The sequence below is a fragment of the Papaver somniferum genome, unplaced genomic scaffold (assembly GCF_003573695.1).
Source record: "Papaver somniferum cultivar HN1 unplaced genomic scaffold, ASM357369v1 unplaced-scaffold_133, whole genome shotgun sequence".
Classification (NCBI taxonomy): Eukaryota; Viridiplantae; Streptophyta; class Magnoliopsida; order Ranunculales; family Papaveraceae; genus Papaver; species Papaver somniferum.
In genome coordinates, this window is record NW_020622492.1 from 4,411,881 (window position 1) to 4,434,868 (window position 22,988).

The 22,988-nt window shown below is 30.5% G+C and overlaps 1 protein-coding gene across 1 annotated transcript; it reads right to left on the reverse strand.

Moving 5' to 3' along the window:
• Positions 1–829: 829 nt before the first annotated feature.
• On the reverse strand, positions 830–4,447 carry LOC113333487. Its single transcript, XM_026579943.1, has 2 exons — positions 3,873–4,447; positions 830–3,727 (listed from the first exon to the last, which is right to left on the reverse strand). The coding sequence occupies exon 2, from the start codon at positions 3,301–3,303 to the stop codon at positions 2,659–2,661; it is 645 nt and encodes a 214-aa protein (XP_026435728.1). The 5' UTR covers positions 3,304–3,727; positions 3,873–4,447; the 3' UTR covers positions 830–2,658.
• Positions 4,448–22,988: the final 18,541 nt, after the last annotated feature.

The following is a 22,988-nucleotide window of genomic DNA, read 5'->3' on the forward strand; positions in this document are numbered from 1 at the left end:
TGGTTTTGTCTAGCTGTTTAGCGGAATTTTTTTTTTTTAAAATCCAGCTGTTTAGCGGATTCGTCTAGCTGTTTAGCAGACACCCCTCATCCAGCTATTTAGCGGATTTGTCTTGCTGTTTAGCAGACATTTCTCAATCACTGTGTAGTGGTTCCGTCTAGCTGTTTAGCAGACGTCTCTCCATATCCAGCTGGGTAGCGGATATAATTTTTTCTTGTTTTGCTCGGGACTAGTAAAATGTAAGTATGGTGAAGTTTGATAAGCACGTAAATGCGATATTTTTATACCCACATTTATACTAGCTAGGTCTCGATATTTAGGTAATAATATTGTTTTAAGTCATTTATAGAAATTACAAATGAAACCAGTTCACCCGGAAAATAAATGGCTAAACGATGAGCTGAATGGCTGTTGCGACAACAAAGCTCAAGGAAACAAAAGAGGTCGGGCCTGTGGTGGTCTGCCTTGTTCGCCCATGCCGCTAACCACTCGAGCCACTTGCTTGGCTCTTTCATTTCACTACCATATCTGATTTCGAGTGAAAACAAGAAAAGGGAAGTTTCATTTGTCAGTGAAGCTGGTGGTGTTCTTACTGAAAGAAAGGGGATCTGAGCATAAGGTCATGGATTTTGTTGTGGTTTGAATTATGAGAATTTGATGGAATTCAGTGACCAAGACGAAGATGCAAGAGACCGTGCAGATCTATGGCAGTTTACAACAACAAATTAGGTGATTTCTGGGTTTGATTTGAATTAGTGATGCTGCTTTCCATTCATGGATGTATAAGGATCGATTATGAGACGGGTGTTGGTGATTTTTGTGTTATGAATACGCAGGAGAAGATGGGAGCAAACTGATCTAGCTGGTTGGGGTTTCAACAACACCGCTACCTGATTTAGGTCATTGATTGTGCGAGATGGGCTGGTGGTCAGCTGTTGAAGGTGATTTTGTTTATTCTTTCACTTTAAGTTGTTTGATTTTGTGTATTCTTTCGAACAACAACTCCGGTACTTGAAGGTGCTTATGAAGTCAAGAAGCATAAATAGAACTGTAGTAATGGATTTAATCCATTGAGTCTGAAATCTGGAGAGGTCAATTGCTTGAGATAGTGATCAAATTGGTGTTGGGTTGATACAATTTTTGACTTATCAAAAAAAAGCAAAGAAAGGGTTATTTGTCCTTGAGCTGAAACAAGATGGAACGGTGTTGCTCGAGCCATACAATTGAAGAACTGTTGGAGTAGCAACAAACTTGGGGGTTTTTGTTTTCAAAGACGAGATGGAGCAAGGAAGTAATGATTGTGTTTCTACTGATATATGGGGTTATTGATTCGAATGAAGTTGCTGCAATTCAATGGGTGACTGCAGGAAACGTTGCTGGAGGTGTTGGGCTTTATCTGCGAGTAAATTGGTACCTCCATTAAGAGCTAATTAGCAGCAACAGTAGATGTATGGATTGTTAGTGCTGATGGGTTTTGTCAGTGACTGAATGGCGAGAAGATGGTGCTGAGATGCTGGTGAAGTTCAAGTCGAGAAGGGTGCAGTCCATAATATGGAATCAGAATTGGAGCGTGGTCAGTTTAGGAAGAGAGCTGTTTATCAAGTCAAATGCAGGTAACTGATTTCAGCTGTGGTAGGCAGAAATATGAGGAAGAGATGGAATTATGTGGAGTGTTTTCCCCAAATCAAGGAAGTGTTAGAATCAAGTAGTTAGAGAAAAAGTCAAAAAAAAATTTGCTAGGTCAAAAAGGTTTATTAAGCAAAAAAAACGTAAGAATTACAAAATGGGAGGCTCTAGGCCTCCCCAACCCCATAAATCAAAGGGGCAAAAAAACTCTAAAATCACTTAAAGAAAAACTCCTAAACACTTGAAAAACATAAAGAAGGAAACTAGGAAAATTAAAATCTTCTTCGCCCGTTATTTCCAACTCTAAAATTCTTCTTCTTGGGTATGAGACCAGCAATTATTTAAGTTAAATCATAGTCTCTATAAATCTCCTTGTAATGATCTTCATAATCGTCATAATTTTCATCATAGTCATAATCCTCTCCATTTTCATCTGAAGCATAATTACCACCCGGAACAAGCTTAATAGGAGATTGAGCTTTCTTCTTAGTTGACATTATACCCATTTGCTCCTAAATTTTCCTTGTAATAATCTTTTCTAAAGGCTGGATATCTAATGAAATTAGCACGCACTTCATCAATCTGAATGGTACTCGCCTCTAGTTCCTCCTTAGACAAAATATTATCCAGATCAAACATATTTTCCTCTAACCCTATTTGAATATCTTTGTTATGCTTACGGCTAGGACTTTCCTCGTTAGACTTTGAATTCATAGCCATGATCTTGGCAGCTTGCTTGGATACTTTTCTAGCTTGTTTCCTTGCTAGAATATCTGCATCAACTTCACCCCAATCCTTCGAACCGATACTAATATCTGAGTCGCTGGAATTAACTTCCTCCTCCACCAAAGCCTCACTAGAATCATTAGCAAGTCCTAACTCAGAATCCAGAGCACCATACTTGTTACTCACCACTAATTCAGTTTAAAAAAGTTCATCTACAAAAGGAGTTTCAAAAGATTTAAATTTAAAAGGTGTACCCTTAGTGGGGAATTCTTACCCTTAACTGTCTTCCAATCCTCTTTAGTAGAATCAGGTAAGGAAATAGTTTCCAATACTGAGTTTGTCGGTCTCTGGCATTGGAATTGTATTCGAACCCTGAGATTTAGTCCCGCCCTGAATGGACACGGACTCAGAAATATTCTTGTTTCCGGCCTGTGCATTTAAACCCTGAGAAAAGACGGACTGGATATTGCTTCCCGTAGTTTGCTTTGACACGGAAGAACTCTCCAAAACTGAGTTTGGCTTTAACACGGACCCTGACATTGGATTTGTATTCAAAACCTGAGAATTCACGGCCTGGATATGAGTATTAGTTGTTTGCTTGGACACGGACCTGATCTCAAAGTTATCTTTGGTCACAGGCGTTGACTGAATAACCGTATTCTGGACGAACTGAGAAACCACAGACTTGTTTTTCTCTGGCGGAACAGCTGCATGACTTGCATGGATAGAAACTTCACGTGAAGCAAGATCTTTTTTGGCTGCAATAGCGTTTTTACATCTTATCAATTTGAGCTGAGCATCACGATACTCCACAAAAGAGTTATTAAGCTCTTCCTCCAACTTCTTATCCTCATCATCACACTCTGTAACAGTAGAATCATTTGAAATATCGTTGATGGTTGCTTCTCCATCTGCCATAGTATCTTTACCGGACTGAACAATCTTGTCCATATATGTACTTCTGCCATGTTTGTAGAAATATTAACTACAGAATTTGAAGTTGTAAGCTCATCCCTTGTTGCCTCGACACATTCTGAAATAACATGAATAGTAGGAGCCTGTTTTTCTTTTTCCTTAGAATTATCCAAAGAAGAAGAACCCACAACACCTGTAGTATTTACAAAAGACTTTTTAACCTGCCATTCCTTTTTATTCTTTTGAAACACAGCCGTACTTTCATTCAAAACATGTTTCCCTTCCATAACAGAACTCCCTAAGATCTTAGGAGCAGCTAGACAACTCTCAAATTTATGTCCCATAATTTTACAATGAGTACAAAACTTAATATTCTCCAGATCCTGTGTTTCCACATATTGCCAAAACTCCCTTCCATTAGCTTTAAGCCATATGCTTTTAGGAATTACCTTAGCAAAATCTATGTCAATCAGCACAGCAACATAATTAGTAACATCATGGTCCAAAGTTTTTTGATCTATAGCAATTGGTTTACCAAGAAATTTTGCAATGGAAAGTAGGATTTCTTTAGTCCACAATTCAATGAACAAACCAGGAAAACTCACCCAAACTGTAGCATGAGATGTATTTTGCCTCTCTGGATCAAAGTTAGGATAAAAATTCATAACCCTAAGAGTTTTATTTTGAACCTTCCATGAATCACCATGCCAAACTCATTCTTTATCCTCTGCATAAGTCAGTTTGATGATGAAGAACCCCTTAGTCATAGGAACCAGTTTGCATCTTCCATCACCAATACCCCATTGTTCTTCCAAACTTTTTTGAACATCATTAAGTTTTAATCCTTTGAAATTCAGTCTCCCAATAAGACTAAACTGAAAGATATCACGCCCTTCTTGAGTGAGTTCCACAGGTAAAACCAAAGCTGGTTCTTCAAGATATAAAGACGCCTCAGGAAGAGATAAAATCAGAATCTGTTAGCATATATGGTTTTTTTACCTTTAACTAAATCAGCAAAACTCACGTTTTACCCCATGAGAATTCACGTTTGAGACAGGAATTTCCCCCATCCTAAATCACCAAAAGATGATCAAGGATGAAGGAAAACCGTGAAAAAAATTGAAACCCTAAAAAAACGCCTTTGGAGAGAAAAAATCGCAGAAGAGAGAGAAAGTTGGGTTCTAAGACCATCAATTTTTCGTTGGAGAAGAAGTCAAGTTGTTGTTGTATAAAGGATGAGCTTAATCAACCAACAAGGGTACGCTGGAATACTAGAATCTAAATTTTCCATTGCTTTCTATTTAGTTCACTTCTTTTTAGTTCTCTTTTGGATGTTAGATTATTCATTCAATACTTTTGATGGTTTTCTACACAACTATGAGAAGCTAAACCCCTCTCTGCCAAGACTAGAGGGGAAGCTTAATGGGTTCAAGTATTATTTACAGTGATCATAAATAAATTCCAAGTTTTAATCCATTCTTTTGTCTCTGTTTGATTGCAATTTTGTGTTGGTAGTGTCTATAAACTTCTTAGATTCATTGTGAGTTCCGAATACATTGAATGCTAGGGAATCCCTGTGACATTTCTCAATCGAGTTTTGGTTGAATCGTTTTGAGAATTGACGGTGGAAAGCTCTTCTTAGAGAAGTTTCTGACCATTCTCCTCTTTTTGGCTCACCTTTTATTAACACAAAACCGCGAAGGGCTCTATTTCGTGTTCAAAAGATGTGGTTTTTACTTTTGTGTATTCTTTTGAACCATCCTCTTAAATTTACCAGTTTTAGTATATTATTAGATGTTTTAAACAGTTTCTAGCGGTCTAGTTGACATCTATTAATTCTTTAATCTTAAAAAACTATGAGTTATTGATAATAAGCCTACTACGAAATTAAGCAGCTACCTATACTTTTGTGTATTATTTAGAACCACCCTCTTAAATTTACCAGTTTTAGTATATTATTAGATGTTTTAAAAAGTTTCTAGCGGTCCAGGTGACATGTAGTAATTCTTTAATCTTAAAGAACTATGAGTTATTGATAATAAGCCTAATGCGAAACTAAACAGCTGCCTATACTTTTGTGTATTCGTTTGAATCATCCTCTTAAATTTACCAATTTTAGTATATTATTAGATGTTTTAAACAGTTTCTAGCGGTCCAGGTGACATCTATTAATTCTTTAATCTTAAAGAACTTTGAGTTATTGATAATAATCCTACTACGAAACTAAGCAATTACCTATACTTTTGTGCATTCTTTTGAACCATCCTCTAAAATATACCAGTTCTAGTTTATTATTAGATGTTGTAAACAGTTTCTAGCGGTCCAGGTGACATCTATTAATTCTTTAATCTTAATGAACTATGAGTTATTGATATCAAGTCTACTACGAAACTAAGCAGTTACCTACATTTTTGTGTATTGTTTTGAACCATCCTCTTAAATTTACCAGTTTTAGTATATTATTAGATGTTTTAAACAGTTTCTAGCGGTCCAGGTGACATCTATTAATTCTTTAATCTTAAAGAACTTTGAGTTATTGATAATAAGCCTACTACGAAACTAAGCAATTACCTATACTTTTGTGTATTCTTTTGAACCATCCTCTTAAATTTACCAGTTTTAGTATATTATTAGATGTTTTCAACAGTTTCTAGCAGTCCAGGTGACATCTAATTATTCTTTAATCTTAAAGAACTATGAGTTATTGATAATAAGCCTACTATGAAATTAAGCAGCTACCTATACTTTTGTCTATTCTTTTGAACCATCCTTTAAAATATACCAGTTCTAGTTTATTATTAGATGTTGTTAACAGTTAATAGCGCTCCAGGTGACATCTCTTAATTCCTTAATCTTAATGAACTATGAGTTATTCATAATAAGCCTACTACGAAACTAAGCCGTTACCTGCACTTTTGTGTATTCTTTTGAACCATCCTCTTAAATTTACCAGTTTTAGTATATTATTAGATGTTTTAAAAAGTTTCTATCGGTCCAGTGACATCTATTAATTATTTAATCTTAAAGAACAATGAGTTATTGATAATAAGCCTACTGCGTAATTAAGCAGCTACATATACTTTTGTGTATTCTTTTGAACCATCCTCTTAAATTTACCAGTTTTAGTTTATTATTAGATGTTTTAAACAGTTTCTAGCGGTCCAGGTGACATCTATTAATTCTTTAATCTTAATGAACTATGAGTTATTGATATCAAGCCTACTACGAAACTAAGCCGTTACCTGCACTTTTGTGTATTCTTTTGAACCATCCTCTTAAATTTACCAGTTTTAGTATTTTATTAGATGTTTTAAACAGTTTCTAGCGGTCCAGTTGACATCTATTAATTTTTAATCTTAAAGAACTATGAGTTATTGATAATAAGCCTACCACGAAACTAAGCAATTACTTATACTTTTGTGTATTCTTTTGAACCATCCTCTTAAATTTAGCAGTTTTAGTTTATTAGTAGATGTTTTAAACAGTTTCTAGCGGTCCGGGTGACATCTATTAATTCTTTAATCTTAATGAACTATGAATAATTGATGATAAGCCTACTACGAAACTAAGCAGTTACCTATACTTTTATATATTCTTTTGAACCATCCTCTTAAATTTACCCGTTTTAATTTATTATTAGATGTTTTAAACAGTTTCTAGCTGTCCAGGTGACATCTGTTAATTCTTTAATCTTGAAGAACTATGAGTTATTGATAATAAGCCTATTACGAAACTAAGCAGCTGCCTATACTTTTGTTTATTCTTTTGAACCATCCTCTTAAATTTACCAGTTTTAGTTTATTATTAGATGTTTTAAACAGTTTCTAGGTGTCCAAGTGACATCTATTAATTCTTTAATCTTGAAGAACTATGAGTTATTGATAATAAGCCTACTAAGAAACTAAGCAATTACCTATATTTTTGTGTATTTTTTTGAACCATCGTCTTAAGTTTACAAGTTTTAGAATATTATTAGATGTTTTAAACAATTTCTAGCGGTCCAGATGACATCTGTTAATTCTTTAATCTTAACGAACTTTAAGTTATTGGTAATAAGCCTACAACCAAACTAAGCCGTTACCTATACTTTTGTTTATTCTTTTGAACCATTCTCTAAGATTTACCAGTTTTAGTATATTATTAGATGTTTTAAACAGTTTCTAGTGGTCCAGGTGACATCTATTAATTCTTTAATCTTAATGAACTATGAGTTTTTGATATCAAACCTACTACGAAACTAAGCAGTTACTACACCTTTGTGTATTCTTTTGAACCATCCTCTTTAATTTACCAGTTTTAGTATATTATTAGATGCTTTAAATAGTTTCTAGCAGTCCAGGTGACATCTATTAATTCTTTAATCTTAAAGAACTATGAGTAATTGATAATAAGCCTACTACGAAATTAAGCAGCTACCTATACTTTTGTATATTATTTTGAACCATCTTCTTAAATTTACCAGTTTTAGTATTTTATTAAAGATTTTAAAAAATTTATAGCAGTCCAGGTAACATCTATTAATTCTTTAATCTTAAAGAACCATGAGTAATTGATAATAAGCCTATTACGAAATTAAGCAGCTACCTTTACTTTTGTGTATTCTTTTAAACCATCCTCTTAAATTTACCAGTTTTAGTTTATTATTAAATGTTTTAACTAGTTTCTAGCTGGTGAAGGTGACATCTATTAATTCTTTAATCTTAAAGAACTATGAGTAATTGATAATAAGCCTACTACGAAATTAAGCACCTACCTTTACTTTTGTGTATTCTTTTAAACCATCCTCTTAAATTTACCAGTTTTAGTTTATTATTAGATGTTTTAATTAGTTTCTAGCGATCCAGTTGACATCTATTAGTTCTTTAATCTTAATGAACTATGACTTATTGATAATAAGCCTATTACGGAACTAAGCCGTTACCTAAACTTTTGTGCATTCTTTAGAACCATCCTCTTAAATTTACCAGTTTTAGTATTTTATTATATGTTTTAAACAGTTTCTAGCGGTCCAATTGACCTCTATTAATTCTTTAATCTTAAAGAACTCTGAGTTATTGATAATAAGCCTACCACGAAACTAAGTAATTACCTATACGTTTGTGTATAATTTTGAACCATCCTCTTAAATTTACCAATTTTAGTTTCTTATTAGATGTTTTAAATAGTTTCTAGCGGTCCAGGTGACATCTATTAATTATTTAATCTTAATGAACTATGAGTTATTCATAATAAGCCTATTACGAAACTAAGCCGTTACCTATACTTTTGTGTATTATTTTGAACCATCTTCTTAAATTTACCAGTTTTAGTATATTATTAGATGTTTTAAATAGTTTCTAGCGGTCCATGCGACATCTATTAATTCTTTAATCTTAATGAACTATGAGTAATTGATAATAAGCCTACTACGAAATTAAGCAGCTACCTTTACTTTTGTGTATTCTTTAGAACCATCCTCTTAAATTTACCTGCTTTAGTTTATTATTGGATGTTCTAAATAGTTTCTAGCTTTCCAGGTGACATCTGTTAATTCTTTAATCTTGAAGAACGATGAGTTATTGATAATAAGCCTACAACGAAACTAAGCAGCTGCCTATACTTTTGTGTATTCTTTTGAACCATCCTCTTAAATTCATCAGTTTTAGTTTATTATTAGATGTTTTAAACAGTTTCTAGGTGTCCAGATGACATCTATTAATTCTTTAATCTTGAAGAACTATGAGTTATTGATAATAAGCCTACTAAGAAACTAAGCAATTACCTATTTTTGTGTATTCGTTTGAACCATTGTCTTAATTTTACCAGTTTTAGTATATTATTAGATGTTTTAAGCAGTTTCTAGCGGTCCAGGTGACATCTGTTAATTCTTTAATCTTAACGAACTTTGAGTTATTGGTAATAAGCCTACAACGAAACTAAGCCGTTACCTATAATTTTTTTTATTCTTTTGAACCATTCTCTTAAATTTACCAGTTTTAATATATTATTAGATGTTTTAAACAGTTTCTAGCGGTCCAGGTGACATCTATTAATTCTTTAATCTTAATGAACTATGATTTATTGATATCAAGCCTACTACGAAACTAAGCAGTTACCTACACCTTTGTGTATTCTTTTGAACCATCCTCTTAAATTTGCCAGTTTTAGTATTTCAATAGATGTTTTAAATAGTTTCTAGCGGTCCAGTTGACATCTATTAGTTCTTTAATCTTAATGAACTATGAGTAATTGATAATAAGCCTACTACGAAATTAAGCAACTACCTTTACTTTTGGGTATTCTTTTAAACCATCCTTTAAATTTACCAGTTTTGGTTTATTATTAGATGTTTTAAATAGTTTCTAGCGGTCCAATTGACATCTATTAGTTCTTTAATCTAAATGAGCTATGAGTTATTGATAATAAGCCTATTACGAAACTAAGCCGTTACCTACACTTTTGTGTATTATTTTGAACCATCCTCTTAAATTTACCAGTTTTATTATTTAATTAGATGTTTTAAACAGTTTCTAGCGGTCCAGTTGACATCTATTAATTCTTTAATCTTAAAGAACTATGAGCTATTGATAATAAGCCTACTAAGAAACTAAGCAATTACCTATATTTTTGTGTATTCTTTTGAACCATTGTCTTAAATTTACCAGTTTTAGTATATTATTAGATGTTTTAAACAGTTTCTAGCGGTCCAGGTGACATCTGTTAATTCTTTACTCTTAACGAAATTTGAGTTATTGGTAATAAGCCTACAACTAAACTAAGCCGTTACCTATACTTTTGTTTATTCTTTTGAACCATTCTCTTAAATTTACCAGTTTTAATATATTATTAGATGTTTTAAACAGTTTGTAGCGGTCTAGGTGACATCTATTAATTCTTTAATCTTAATGAACTATGAGTTATTGATAATAATCCATCTACGAAACTAAGCAATTACCTATACTTTTGTGCATTCTTTTGAACCATCCTCTAAAATATACCAGTTCTAGTTTATTATTAGATGTTGTAAACAGTTTCTAGCGGTCCAGGTGACATCTATTAATTCTTTAATCTAAATGAGCTATGAGTTATTGATAATAAGCCTATTACGAAACTAAGCCGTTACCTACACTTTTGTGTATTATTTTGAACCATCCTTTTAAATTTACCAGTTTTAGTATATTATTAGATGTTTTAAATAGTTTCTAGCGGTCCATGCGACATCTATTAATTCTTTAATCTTAAAGAACTTTGAGTTATTGATAATAAGCCTACTACGAAACTAAGCAATTACCTATACTTTTGTGCATTCTTTTGAACCATCCTCTAAAATATACCAGTTCTAGTTTATTATTAGATGTTGTAAACAGTTTCTAGCGGTCCAGGTGACATCTATTAATTCTTTAATCTTAATGAACTATGAGTTATTGATATCAAGTCTACTACGAAACTAAGCAGTTACCTACATTTTTGTGTATTCTTTTGAACCATCCTCTTAAATTTACCAGTTTTAGTATATTATTAGATGTTTTAAACAGATTCTAGCTGTCCAGGTGACATCTATTAATTCTTTAATCTTAAAGAACTTTGAGTTATTGATAATAAGCCTACTACGAAACTAAGCAATTACCTATACTTTTGTATATTCTTTTGAACCATCCTCTTAAATTTACCAGTTTTAGTATATTATTAGATGTTTTCAACAGTTTCTAGCAGTCCAGGTGACATCTAATTATTCTTTAATCTTAAAGAACTATGAGTTATTGATAATAAGCCTACTATGAAATTAAGCAGCTACCTATACTTTTGTCTATTCTTTTGAACCATCCTTTAAAATATACCAGTTCTAGTTTATTATTAGATGTTGTTAACAGTTAATAGCGGTCCAGGTGACATCTCTTAATTCTTTAATCTTAATGAACTATGAGTTATTCATAATAAGCCTATTACGAAACTAAGCCGTTACCTATACTTTTGTGTATTATTTTGAACCATCTTCTTAAATTTACCAGTTATAGTATGTTATTAGATGTTTTAAACAGTGTCTAGCGGTCCAGGTAACATCTATTAATTCTTTAATCTTAAAGAACCATGAGTAATTGATAATAAGCCTACTACGAAATTAAGCAGCTACCTTTACTTTCGTGTATTCTTTTAAACCATCCTCTTAAATTTACCAGTTTTAGTTTATTATTAAATGTTTTAAATAGTTTCTAGCTGGTGAAGGTGACATCTATTAATTCTTTAATCTTAAAGAACTATGAGTAATTGATAATAAGCCTACTACGAAATTAAGCAGCTACCTTTACTTTTGTGTATTCTTTTGAACCATCCTCTTAAATTTACCAGTTTTAGTTTATTATTAGATGTTTTAATTAGTTTCTAGCGGTGCAGTTGACATCTATTAGTTCTTTAATCTTAATGAACTATGACTTATTGATAATAAGCCTATTACGGAACTAAGCCGTTACCTAAACTTTTGTGCATTCTTTAGAACCATCCTCTTAAATTTACCAGTTTTAGTATTTTCTTATATGTTTTAAACAGTTTCTAGCGGTCCAATTGACCTCTATTAATTCTTTAATCTTAAAGAACTATGAGTTATTGATAATAAGCCTATCAGGAAACTAAGTAATTACCTATACGTTTGTGTATAATTTTGAACCATCCTCTTAAATTTACCAATTTTAGTTTATTATTAGATGTTTTAAATAGTTTCTAGCGGTCCAGGTGACATATATTAATTCTTTAATCTTAATGAACTATGAGTTATTCAAAATAAGCCTATTACGAAACTAAGCCGTTACCTGTACTTTTGTGTATTATTTTGAACCATCTTCTTAAATTTACCAGTTTTAGTATATTATTAGATGTTTTAAACAGTTTCTAGTGGTCCAGGTGACATATGTTAATTCTTTAATCTTAACGAACTATGAGTTATTTGTAATAAGCCTACAACCAAACTATGCCGTTACCTATACTTTTGTTTATTCTAATGAACCATCCTCTTAAATTTACCAGTTATAGTATGTTATTAGATGTTTTAAACAGTGTCTAGCGGTCCAGGTGAAATCTATTAATTCTTTAATATTAAATAACTTTGAGTTATTGATAATAAGCCTACTAAGAAAGTAAACAATTACATATAATTTTGTTATTATTTTGAACCATCCTCTTAAATTTACCAGTTTTAGTTTATTATTAGATGTTATAAATAGTTTCTAGATGTCCAAGTGACCTCTATTAATTCTTTAATCTTGAAGAACTATGAGTTATTCATAATAAGCTTATCACGAAACTAAGTAATTACCTATACGTTTGTGTATAATTTTGAACCATCCTCTTAAATTTACCAATATTAGTTTATTATTAGATGTTTTAAATAGTTTCTAGCGGTCCAGGTGACATCTTTAATTCTTTAATCTTAATGAACTATGAGTTATTCATAATAAGCCTATTACGAAACTAAGCTGTTACCTATACTTTTGTGTATTATTTTGAACCATCTTCTTAAATTTACCAGTTTTAGTATATTATTAGATGTTTTAAACAGTTTCTAGTGGTCCAGGTGACATATGTTAATTCTTTAATCTTAACGAACTATGAGTTATTGGTAATAAGCCTACAACCAAACTATGCCGTTACCTATACTTTTGTTTATTCTAATGAACCATCCTCTTAAATTTACCAGTTATAGTATGTTATTAGATGTTTTAAACAGTGTCTAGCGGTCCAGGTGAAATCTATTAATTCTTTAATATTAAAGAACTTTGAGTTATTGATAATAAGCCTACCACGAAACTAAGCAATTACGTATACTTTTGTGTATTCTTTTGAACCATCCTCTTAAATTTTGCAGTTTTAGTTTATTATTAGATGTTTTAAACAGTTTCTAGCGGTCCGGGTGACATCTATTAATTCTTTAATCTTAATGAACTATGAATAATTGATAATAAGCCTACTACGAAACTAAGCAGTTACCTATTTTTGTGTATTCGTTTGAACCATTGTCTTAAATTTACCAGTTTTAGTATACTATTAGATGTTTTAAGCAGTTTCTATCGGTCCAGGTGACATCCGTTAATTCTTTAATCTTAACGAACTTTGAGTTATTGGTAATAAGCCTACAACCAAACTATGCCGTTACCTATAATTTTGTTTATACTTTTGAACCATTCTCTTAAATTTACCAGTTTTAATATATTATTAGATGTTTTAAACAGTTTCTAGCGGTCTGGGTGAAATCTATTAATTCTTTAATCTTAATGAACTATGAGTTATTGATATCAAGCCTACTATGAAACTAAGCAGTTACTACACCTTTGTGTATTCTTTTGAACCATCCTCTTAAATTTACCAGTTTTAGTATATTATTAGATGTTTTAAATAGTTTTTAGCGGTCCAGGTGACATCTATTAATTCTTTAATCTTAAAGAACTGTGAGTAATTGATAATAATCCTACTACGAAATTAAGCATCTACCTTTACTTTTGTGTATTCTTTTGAACCATCCTCTTAAACTTACCAGTTTTAGTTTATTATTAGATGTTTTAAATAGTTTCTAGCGGTCCAGTTGACATCTATTAGTTCTTTAATCTTAATGAACTTTGAGTTATTGATAATAAGCCTATTACGAAACTAAGCCGTTACCTACAATTTTGTGTATTCTTTTGACCCATCCTCTTAAATTTACCAGTTATAGTATATTATTAGATGTTTTAAACAGTTTCTAGCGATCCAGGTGAAATCTATTAATTCTTAAATTTTAAAGAACTTTGAGTTATTGATAATAAGCCTACTACGAAACTTAGCAACTGCCTATACTTTTGTGTATTCTTTAGAACCATCCTCTTAAATTTACCAGTTTTAGTTTATTATTAGTTGTTTTAAATAGTTTCTAGTTGTCCAGGTGATATCTGTTAATTCTTTAATCTTGAAGAACTATGAGTTATTGATAATAAGCCTACAACGAAACTAAGCAGCTGCCTATACTTTTGTGTATTCTTTTGAACCATCCTCTTAAATTCATCAGTTTTAGTTTATTATTAGATGTTTTAAACAGTTTCTAGGTGTCCAGATGACATCTATTAATTCTTTAATCTTGAAGAACTATGAGTTATTGATAATAAGCCTACTAAGAAACTAAGCAATTACCTATTTTTGTGTATTCGTTTGAACCATTGTCTTAAATTTACCAGTTTTAGTATATTATTAGATGTTTTAAGCAGTTTCTAGCGGTCTAGGTGACATCTGTTAATTCTTTAATCTTAACGAACTTTGAGTTATTGGTAATAAGCCTACAACCAAACTAAGTCGTTACCTATAATTTTGTTTATTATTTTGAACCATTCTCTTAAATTTACCAGTTTTAATATATTATTAGATGTTTTAAACAGTTTTTAGCGGTCCAGGTGACATCTATTAATTCTTTAATCTTAATGAACTATGATTTATTGATACCAAGCCTACTACGAAACTAAGCAGTTACCTACACCTTTGTGTATTCTTTTGAACCATCCTCTTAAATTTGCCAGTTTTAGTATTTCAATAGATGTTTTAAATAGTTTCTAGCGGTCCAGTTGATATCTATTAGTTCTTTAATCTTAATGAACTATGAGTAATTGATAATAAGCCTACTACGAAATTAAGCAGCTACCTTTACTTTTGGGTATTCTTTTGAACCATCCTTTAAATTTACCAGTTTTAGTTTTTTTATAGATGTTTTAAATAGTTTCTAGTGGTCCAATTGACATCTATTAGTTCTTTAATCTAAATGAGCTATGAGTTATTGATAATAAGCCTATTAAGAAACTAAGTCGTTACCTACACTTTTGTGTATTATTTTGAACCATCATCTTAAATTTACCAGTTTTATTATTTTATTAGATGTTTTAAACAGTTTCTAGCGGTCCAGTTGACATCTATTAATTATTTAATCTTAAAGTACTATGAGCTATTGATAATAAGCCTACTAAGAAACTAAGCAATTACCTATATTTTTGTGTATTCTTTTGAACCATTATCTTAAATTTACTAGTTTTAGTATATTATTAGATGTTTTAAACAGTTTCTAGCGGTCCAGGTGACATCTGTTAATTCTTTAATCTTAACGAACTTTGAGTTATTGGTAACAAGCCTACAACCAAACTAAGCCGTTACCTATACTTTTGTTTATTCTTTTGAACCATTCTCTTAAATTTACTAGTTTTAATATATTATTATATGTTTTAAACAGTTTCTAGCGGTCTAGGTGACATCTATTAATTCTTTAATCTTAATGAACTATGAGTTATTAATATCAAGCCTACTACGAAACTAAGCAGTTACCTACACCTTTGTGTATTCTTTTGAACCATCCTCTTAAATTTACCAGTTTTAGTATATTATTAGATGTTTTAAATAGTTTCTAGCGGTCCAGGCGACATCTATTAATTCTTTAATCTTAAAGAACTATGAGTAATTGATAATAAGCCTACTACGAAATTAAGCAGCTACCTTTACTTTTGGGTATTCTTTTGAACCATCCTCTGAAATTTACCAGTTTTAGTTTATTATTAGATGTTTTAAATAGTTTCTAGCGGTCCAGGTGACATCTGTTAATTCTTTAATCTTAACGAACTTTGAGTTATTGGTAATAAGCCTACAACCAAACTAAGCCGTTACCTATACTTTTGTTTATTCTTTTGAACCATTCTCTTAAATTTACTAGTTTTAATATATTATTATATGTTTTAAACATTTTCTAGCGGTCTAGGTGACATCTATTAATTCTTTAATCTTAATGAACTATGAGTTATTAATATCAAGCCTACTACGAAACTAAGCAGTTACCTACACCTTTGTGTATTCTTTTGAACCATCCTCTTAAATTTACCAGTTTTAGTATATTATTAGATGTTTTAAATAGTTTCTAGCGGTCCAGGCGACATCTATTAATTCTTTAATCTTAAAGAACTATGAGTAATTGATAATAAGCCTACTACGAAATTAAGCAGCTACCTTTACTTTTGGGTATTCTTTTGAACCATCCTCTTAAATTTACCAGTTTTAGTTTATTATTAGATGTTTTAAATAGTTTCTAGCGGTCCAGTTGACATCTATTAGTTCTTTAATCTTAATGAGCTATGAGTTATTGATAATAAGCCTATTACGAAACTAAGCCGTTACCTACACTTTTGTATATTATTTTGAACCATTCTCTTAAATTTACCAGTTTTAGTATTTTATTAGATGTTTTAAACAGTTTCTAGCGGTCCAGTTGACATCTATTAATTCTTTAATCTTAAAGAACTATGAGCTATTGATAATAAGCCTACTAAGAAACTAAGCAATTACCTATACGTTTGTGTATTATTTTGAACCATCCTCTTAAATTTACCAATTTTAGTTTATTATTAGAAGTTTCAAATAGATTCTAGTTGTCCAAGTGACATCTATTAATTCATTAATCTTAAAGAGCTATGAGTTATTGATAATTAGCCTACTACGAAACTAAGCAGCTACCTATACTTTTGTGTATTCTTTTAAACCTTCTTCTTAAAATTAGAAATTTTAGTTTATTATTCGATGTTTTAAACAGTTTCTAGCGGTCCAGGTGACATCTATTAATTCTTTAATCTTAATGAACTATGAGTTATTGATATCAAGCCTACTACGAAACTAAGCAGTTACTACACCTTTGTGTATTCTTTTGAACCATCCTCTTAAATTTACCAGTTATAGTATATTATTAGATGTTTTAAACAGTTTCTAGCGGTCCAGGTGAAATCTATTAATTCTTTAATATTAAAGAACTTTGAGTTATTGATAATAAGCATACTACGAAAGTAAGCAATTACATATAATTTTGTTTATTATTTTGAACCATCCTCTTAAATTTACCAGTTTTAGTTTATTATTAGATGTTTTAAATAGTTTCTAGCTGTCCAGGTGACATCTGTTAATTCTTTAAACTTGAAGAACTGAGTTATTGATAATAAGCCTACTACGAAACTAAGCAGCTGCCTATACTTTTGTGTATTATTTTGAACCATCCTCTTAAATTCATCATTTTTAGTTTATTATTATTTGTTTTAAACAGTTCCTAGGTGTCTAGATGACATCTATTAATTCTTTAATCTTGAAGAACTATGAGTTATTGATAATAAGCCTACTAAGAAACTAAGCAATTACTTATTTTTGTGTATTCGTTTGAAAAATTGTCTTAAATTTACCAGTTTTAGTATATTATTAGATGTTTTAAGCAGTTTCTAGCGGTCCAGGTGACATCTGTTAATTCTTTAATCTTAACGAACTTTGAGTTATTGGTAATAAGCCTACAACCAAACTAAGCCGTTACCTATAATTTTGTTTATTCTTTTGAACCATTCTCTTAAATTTACCAGTTTTAATATATTATTAGATGTGTTAAACAGTTTCTAGCGGTCCAGGTGACATCTATTAATTCTTTAATCTTAATGAACTCTGAGTTATTGATATCAAGCCTACTACGAAACTAAGCAGTTACCTACACCTTTGTGTATTCTTTTGAACCATCCTCTTAAATTTGCAAGTTTTAGTATTTCAATAGATGTTTTAAATAGTTTCTAGCGGTCCAGTTGACATCTATTAGTTCTTTAATCTTAATGAACTATGAGTAATTGATAATAAGCCTACTACGAAATTAAGCAGCTACCTTTACTTTTGGGTATTCTTTTGAACCATCCTTTAAATTTACCAGTTTTAGTTTATTATTAGATGTTTTAAATAGTTTCTAGCGGTCCAGTTGACATCTATTAGTTCTTTAATCTTAATGAGCTATGAGTTATTGATAATAAGCCTATTACGAAACTAAGCCGTTACCTACACTTTTGTGTATTATTTTGAACCATCCTTTTAAATTTACCAGTTTTAGTATTTTATTAGATGTTTTAAACAGTTTCTAGCGGTCCAGTTGACATCTATTAATTCTTTAATCTTAAAGAACTATGAGCTATTGATAATAAGCCTACTAAGAAACTAAGCAATTACCTATATTTTTGTGTATTCTTTTGAACCATTGTCTTAAATTTACCAGTTTTAGTATATTATTAGATGTTTTAAACAGTTTCTAGCGGTCCAGGTGACATCTGTTAATTCTTTAATCTTAACGAACTTTGAGTTATTGGTAATAAGCCTACAACCAAACTAAGCTGTTACCTATACTTTTGTTTATTCTTTTGAACCATTCTCTTAAATTTACCAGTTTTAATATATTATTAGATGTTTTAAACAGTTTCTAGCGGTCTAGGTGACATCTATTAATTCTTTAATCTTAATGAACTATGAGTTATTGATATCAAGCCTACTACGAAACTAAGCAGTTACCTACACCTTTGTGTATTCTTTTGAACCATCCTCTTAAATTTACCAGTTTTAGTATATTATTAGATGTTTTAAATAGTTTCTTGCGGTCCAGCTGACATCTATTAATTCTTTAATCTTAAAGATCTATGAGTAATTGATAATAAGCCTACTACGAAATTAAGCAGCTACCTTTACTTTTGGGTATTCTTTTGAACCATCCTCTTAAATTTACCAGTTTTAGTTTATTATTAGATGTTTTAAATAGTTTCTAGCGGTCCAGTTGACATCTATTAGGTCTTTAATCTTAATTAGCTATGAGTTATTGATAATAAGCCTATTACGAAACTAAGCCGTTACCTAAACTTTTGTAAATTATTTTGAACCATCCTCTTAAATTTACCAGTTTTAGTATTTTATTAGATGTTTTAAACAGTTTCTAACGGTCCAGTTGACATCTATTAATTCTTTTATCTTAAAGAACTATGAGTTATTGATAATAAGCTTACCACGAAACTAAGCAATTACCTATACGTTTGTGTATTATTTTGAACCATCCTCTTAAATTTACCAGTTTTAGTTTATTATTAGATGTTTTAAACAGTTTCTAGTTGTCCAGGTGACATCGTTTAATTCTTTAATCTTGAAGAACTATGAGTTATTGATAATAAGCCTTCTACGAAATTTAGCAACTGCCTATACTTTTGTGTATTCTTTAGAACCATCCTCTTAAATTTACCAGTTTTAGTTTATTATTAGATGTTTTAAATAGTTTCTAGCTGTCCAGGTGACATCTGTTAATTCTTTAATCTTGAAGAACTATTAATTATTGATAATAAGCCTACTACGAAACTTAGCAGCTGCCTATACTTTTGTGTATTATTTTGAACCATCCTCTTAAATTTACCAATTTTAGTTTATTATTAGATGTTTTAAATAGATTCTAGTTGTCCAAGTGACATCTATTAATTCGTTAATCTTGAAGAACTATGAGTTAATTATAATAAGCCTACTAAGAAACTAAGCAATTACCTATATTTTTGTGTATTCGTTTGAACCATTGTCTTAAATTTACCAGTTTTAGTATATTATTAGATGTTTTAAACATTTTCTAGCGGTCCAGGTGACATCTGTTAATTCTTTAATCTTAACGAACTTTGAGTTATTGGTAATAAGCCTACAACCAAACTAAGCCGTTACTTATACTTTTATTTATTCTTTTGAACCATTCTCTTAAATTTACCAGTTTTAGTATATTATTAGATGTTTTAAACAGTTTCTAGCGATCCAGGTGACATCTATTAATTCTTTAATCTTAATGAATTATGAGTTATTGATATCAAGCCCACTACGAAACTAAGCCGTTACCTACACCTTTGTGTATTATTTTGAACCATCCTCTTAAATTTACCATTTTTAGTATATTATTAGATGTTTTAAACAGTTTCTAGCGGTCCAAGTGACATCTATTAATTCTTTAATCTTAAAGAACTATGAGTTATTGATAATAAGCCTACTACGAAACTAAGCAGTAACCTACACTTTTGTGTATTATTTTGAACCACCTTCTTATATTTACCAGTTTTAGTATATTATTAGATGTTTTAAACAGTTTCTGCCGTTCCAGGTGACATCTGTTAATTATTTAATCTTAACGAACTTTGGGTAATTGGTAATAAGCCTACAACCAAACTAAGCCGTTACTTATACTTTTTTTTATTCTTTTGAACCATTCTCTTAAATTTACCAGTTTTAGTATATTATTAGATGTTTTAAACAGTTTCTAGCAGTCCAGGTGACATCTATTAATTCTTTAATCTTAATGAACTATGAGTTATTGATATCAAGCCCACTACAAAACTAAGCCGTTACCTACACCTTTGTGTATTCTTTTGAACCATCCTATTAAATTTACCAGTTTTTTTATATTATTAGATGTTTTAAAAATTTTCTAGCGGTCCAGGTAACATATATTAATTCTTTAATCTTAATGAACTATGAGTTATTGATAGTAAGCCTACCACGAAACTAAGCAATTACCTATATGTTTGTGTATTCTTTTGAACCATCCTCTTAAATTTACCAGTTATAGTATATTATTAGATGTTTTAAACAGTTTCTATCGTTCCAGGTGAAATCTATTAATTCTTTAATCTTAACGAACTTTAAGTTATTGGTAATAAGCCTACAACCAAACTAAGCCGTTACCTATAATTTTGTTTATTATTTTGAACCATTCTCTTAAATTTAGTTTATTATTATATGTTTTAAATAGTTTCTAGCGGTCCAGTTGACATCTATTAGTTCTTTAATCTTAATGAGCTATGAGTTATTGATAATAAGCCTATTACGAAACTAAGACGTTACCTACACTTTTGTATATTATTTTGAACCATTCTCTTAAATTTAACAAGTTTTGTATATTATTAGATGTTTTATACAGTTCATAGCGGTCTCGGTGACATCTATTAATTCTTCAATCTTAAAGAACTATGAGTTATTGATAATAAGCCTATTACGAAACGAAGCAGCTTCCTATATTTTTGTGTATTCTTTTGAACCATCCTCTTAAATTTACCAGTTTTAGTTTATTATTAGATGTTTTAAACAGTTTCAAGCGGTCCAGGTGACATCTATTAATTCTTTAATCTTAATGAACTATGAGTTATTCATAATAAGCCTACTACGAAACTAAGCCGTTACCTGCACGTTTTTGTATTATTTTGAACCATCCTCTTAAATTTACCACCTTTAGTATATTATTAGATCTTTTAAACAGTTTCTAGCGGTCCAGGTGACATATATTAATTCTTTAATCTTAAGGAACTATGAGTTATTGGTAATAAGCCTACAACCAAACTAAGCCGTTACCTATACTTTTGTTTATTCTTTTGAACCATCCTCTTAAATTTACCAGTTAAAGTATATTATTAGATGTTTTAAACAGTTTCTAACGTTCCAGGTGAAATCTATTAATTCTTTAATCTTAAAGAACTTTGAGTTATTGATAATAAGCTTACTACGAAATTAAGCAGCTACCTATACTTTTGTGTATTCTTTTGAACCATCCTCTAAAATTTACCAGTTTTAGTTTATTATTAGATATTTTAAACAATTTCTAGCGGTCCACGTGACATCTATTAATTCCTTAATCTTAAAGAACTATGAGTTATTGATAATAAGCCCACTTTGAAACTAAGCAGCTACCTATACTTTTGTGTATTCTTTTGAACCGTCCTCTTAAATTTACCAGTTTTACTATATTATTAGATATTTTAAACAGTTTCTAGCAGTCCAGGTGACATATATTGCTTCTTTAATCTTAAAGAACTATGAGTTATTGATAATAATCCTACCACGAAACTAAGCAATTACCTATACGTTTGTGTATTCTTTTGAACCATCCTCTTAAATTTACCAGTTTTAGTTTATTATTAGATGTGTTAAACAGTTTCTAGCGGTCTAGGTGGCATCTATTAATTATTTTATCTTAATGAACTATGAGTTATTCATAATAAGCGTACTATTAAACTAAGCCGTTACCTGCACTTTTGTGTATTATTTTAAACCATCCTCTTAAATTTACCACTTTTAGTATATTATTCGATGTTTTAAACAGTTTTTAGCGGTCCAGGTGACATATGTTAATTCTTTAATCTTAACGAACTATGAGTTATTGGTAATAAGCCTACAACCAAACTAAGCCATTACCTATACTTTTGTTTATTCTTTTGAACCATCCTCTTAAATTTACCAGTTATAGTATATTATTAGATGTTTTAAACAGTTTCTATCGTTCCAGGTGAAATCTATTAATTCTTTAATCTTAAAGAACTTTGAGTTATTGATAATATGCCTACTACGAAACTAAGCAATTACCTATAATTTTATGTATTCTTTTGAACGATCCTCTTAAATTTACCAGTTTTAGTATTTTATTAGATGTTTTAAACAGTTTCTAGCGGTCCAGTTGACATCTATTAATTCTTTAATCATAAAGAACTATGAGTTATTGATAATAAGCCTACTACGAAATTAAGCAACTACCTATACTTTTGTGTATTCTTTTTAACCATCCTCTAAATTTACCAGTTATAGTATATTATTAGATGTTTTAAACAGTTTCTATCGTTCCAGGTGAAATCTATTAATTCTTTAATCTTAACGAACTTTGAGTTATTGGTAATAAGCCTACAACCAAACTAAGCCGTTACCTATAATTTTGTTTATTATTTTGAACCATTCTCTTAAATTTACCAGTTTTAATATATTATTAGATGTTTTAAACAGTTTCTAGCGGTCTAGGTGACATCTATTAATTCTTTAATCTTAATGAACTATGATTTATTGATATCAAGCATACTACGAAACTAAGCAGTTACCTACACCTTTGTGTATTCTTTTGAACCATCTCCTTAAATTTG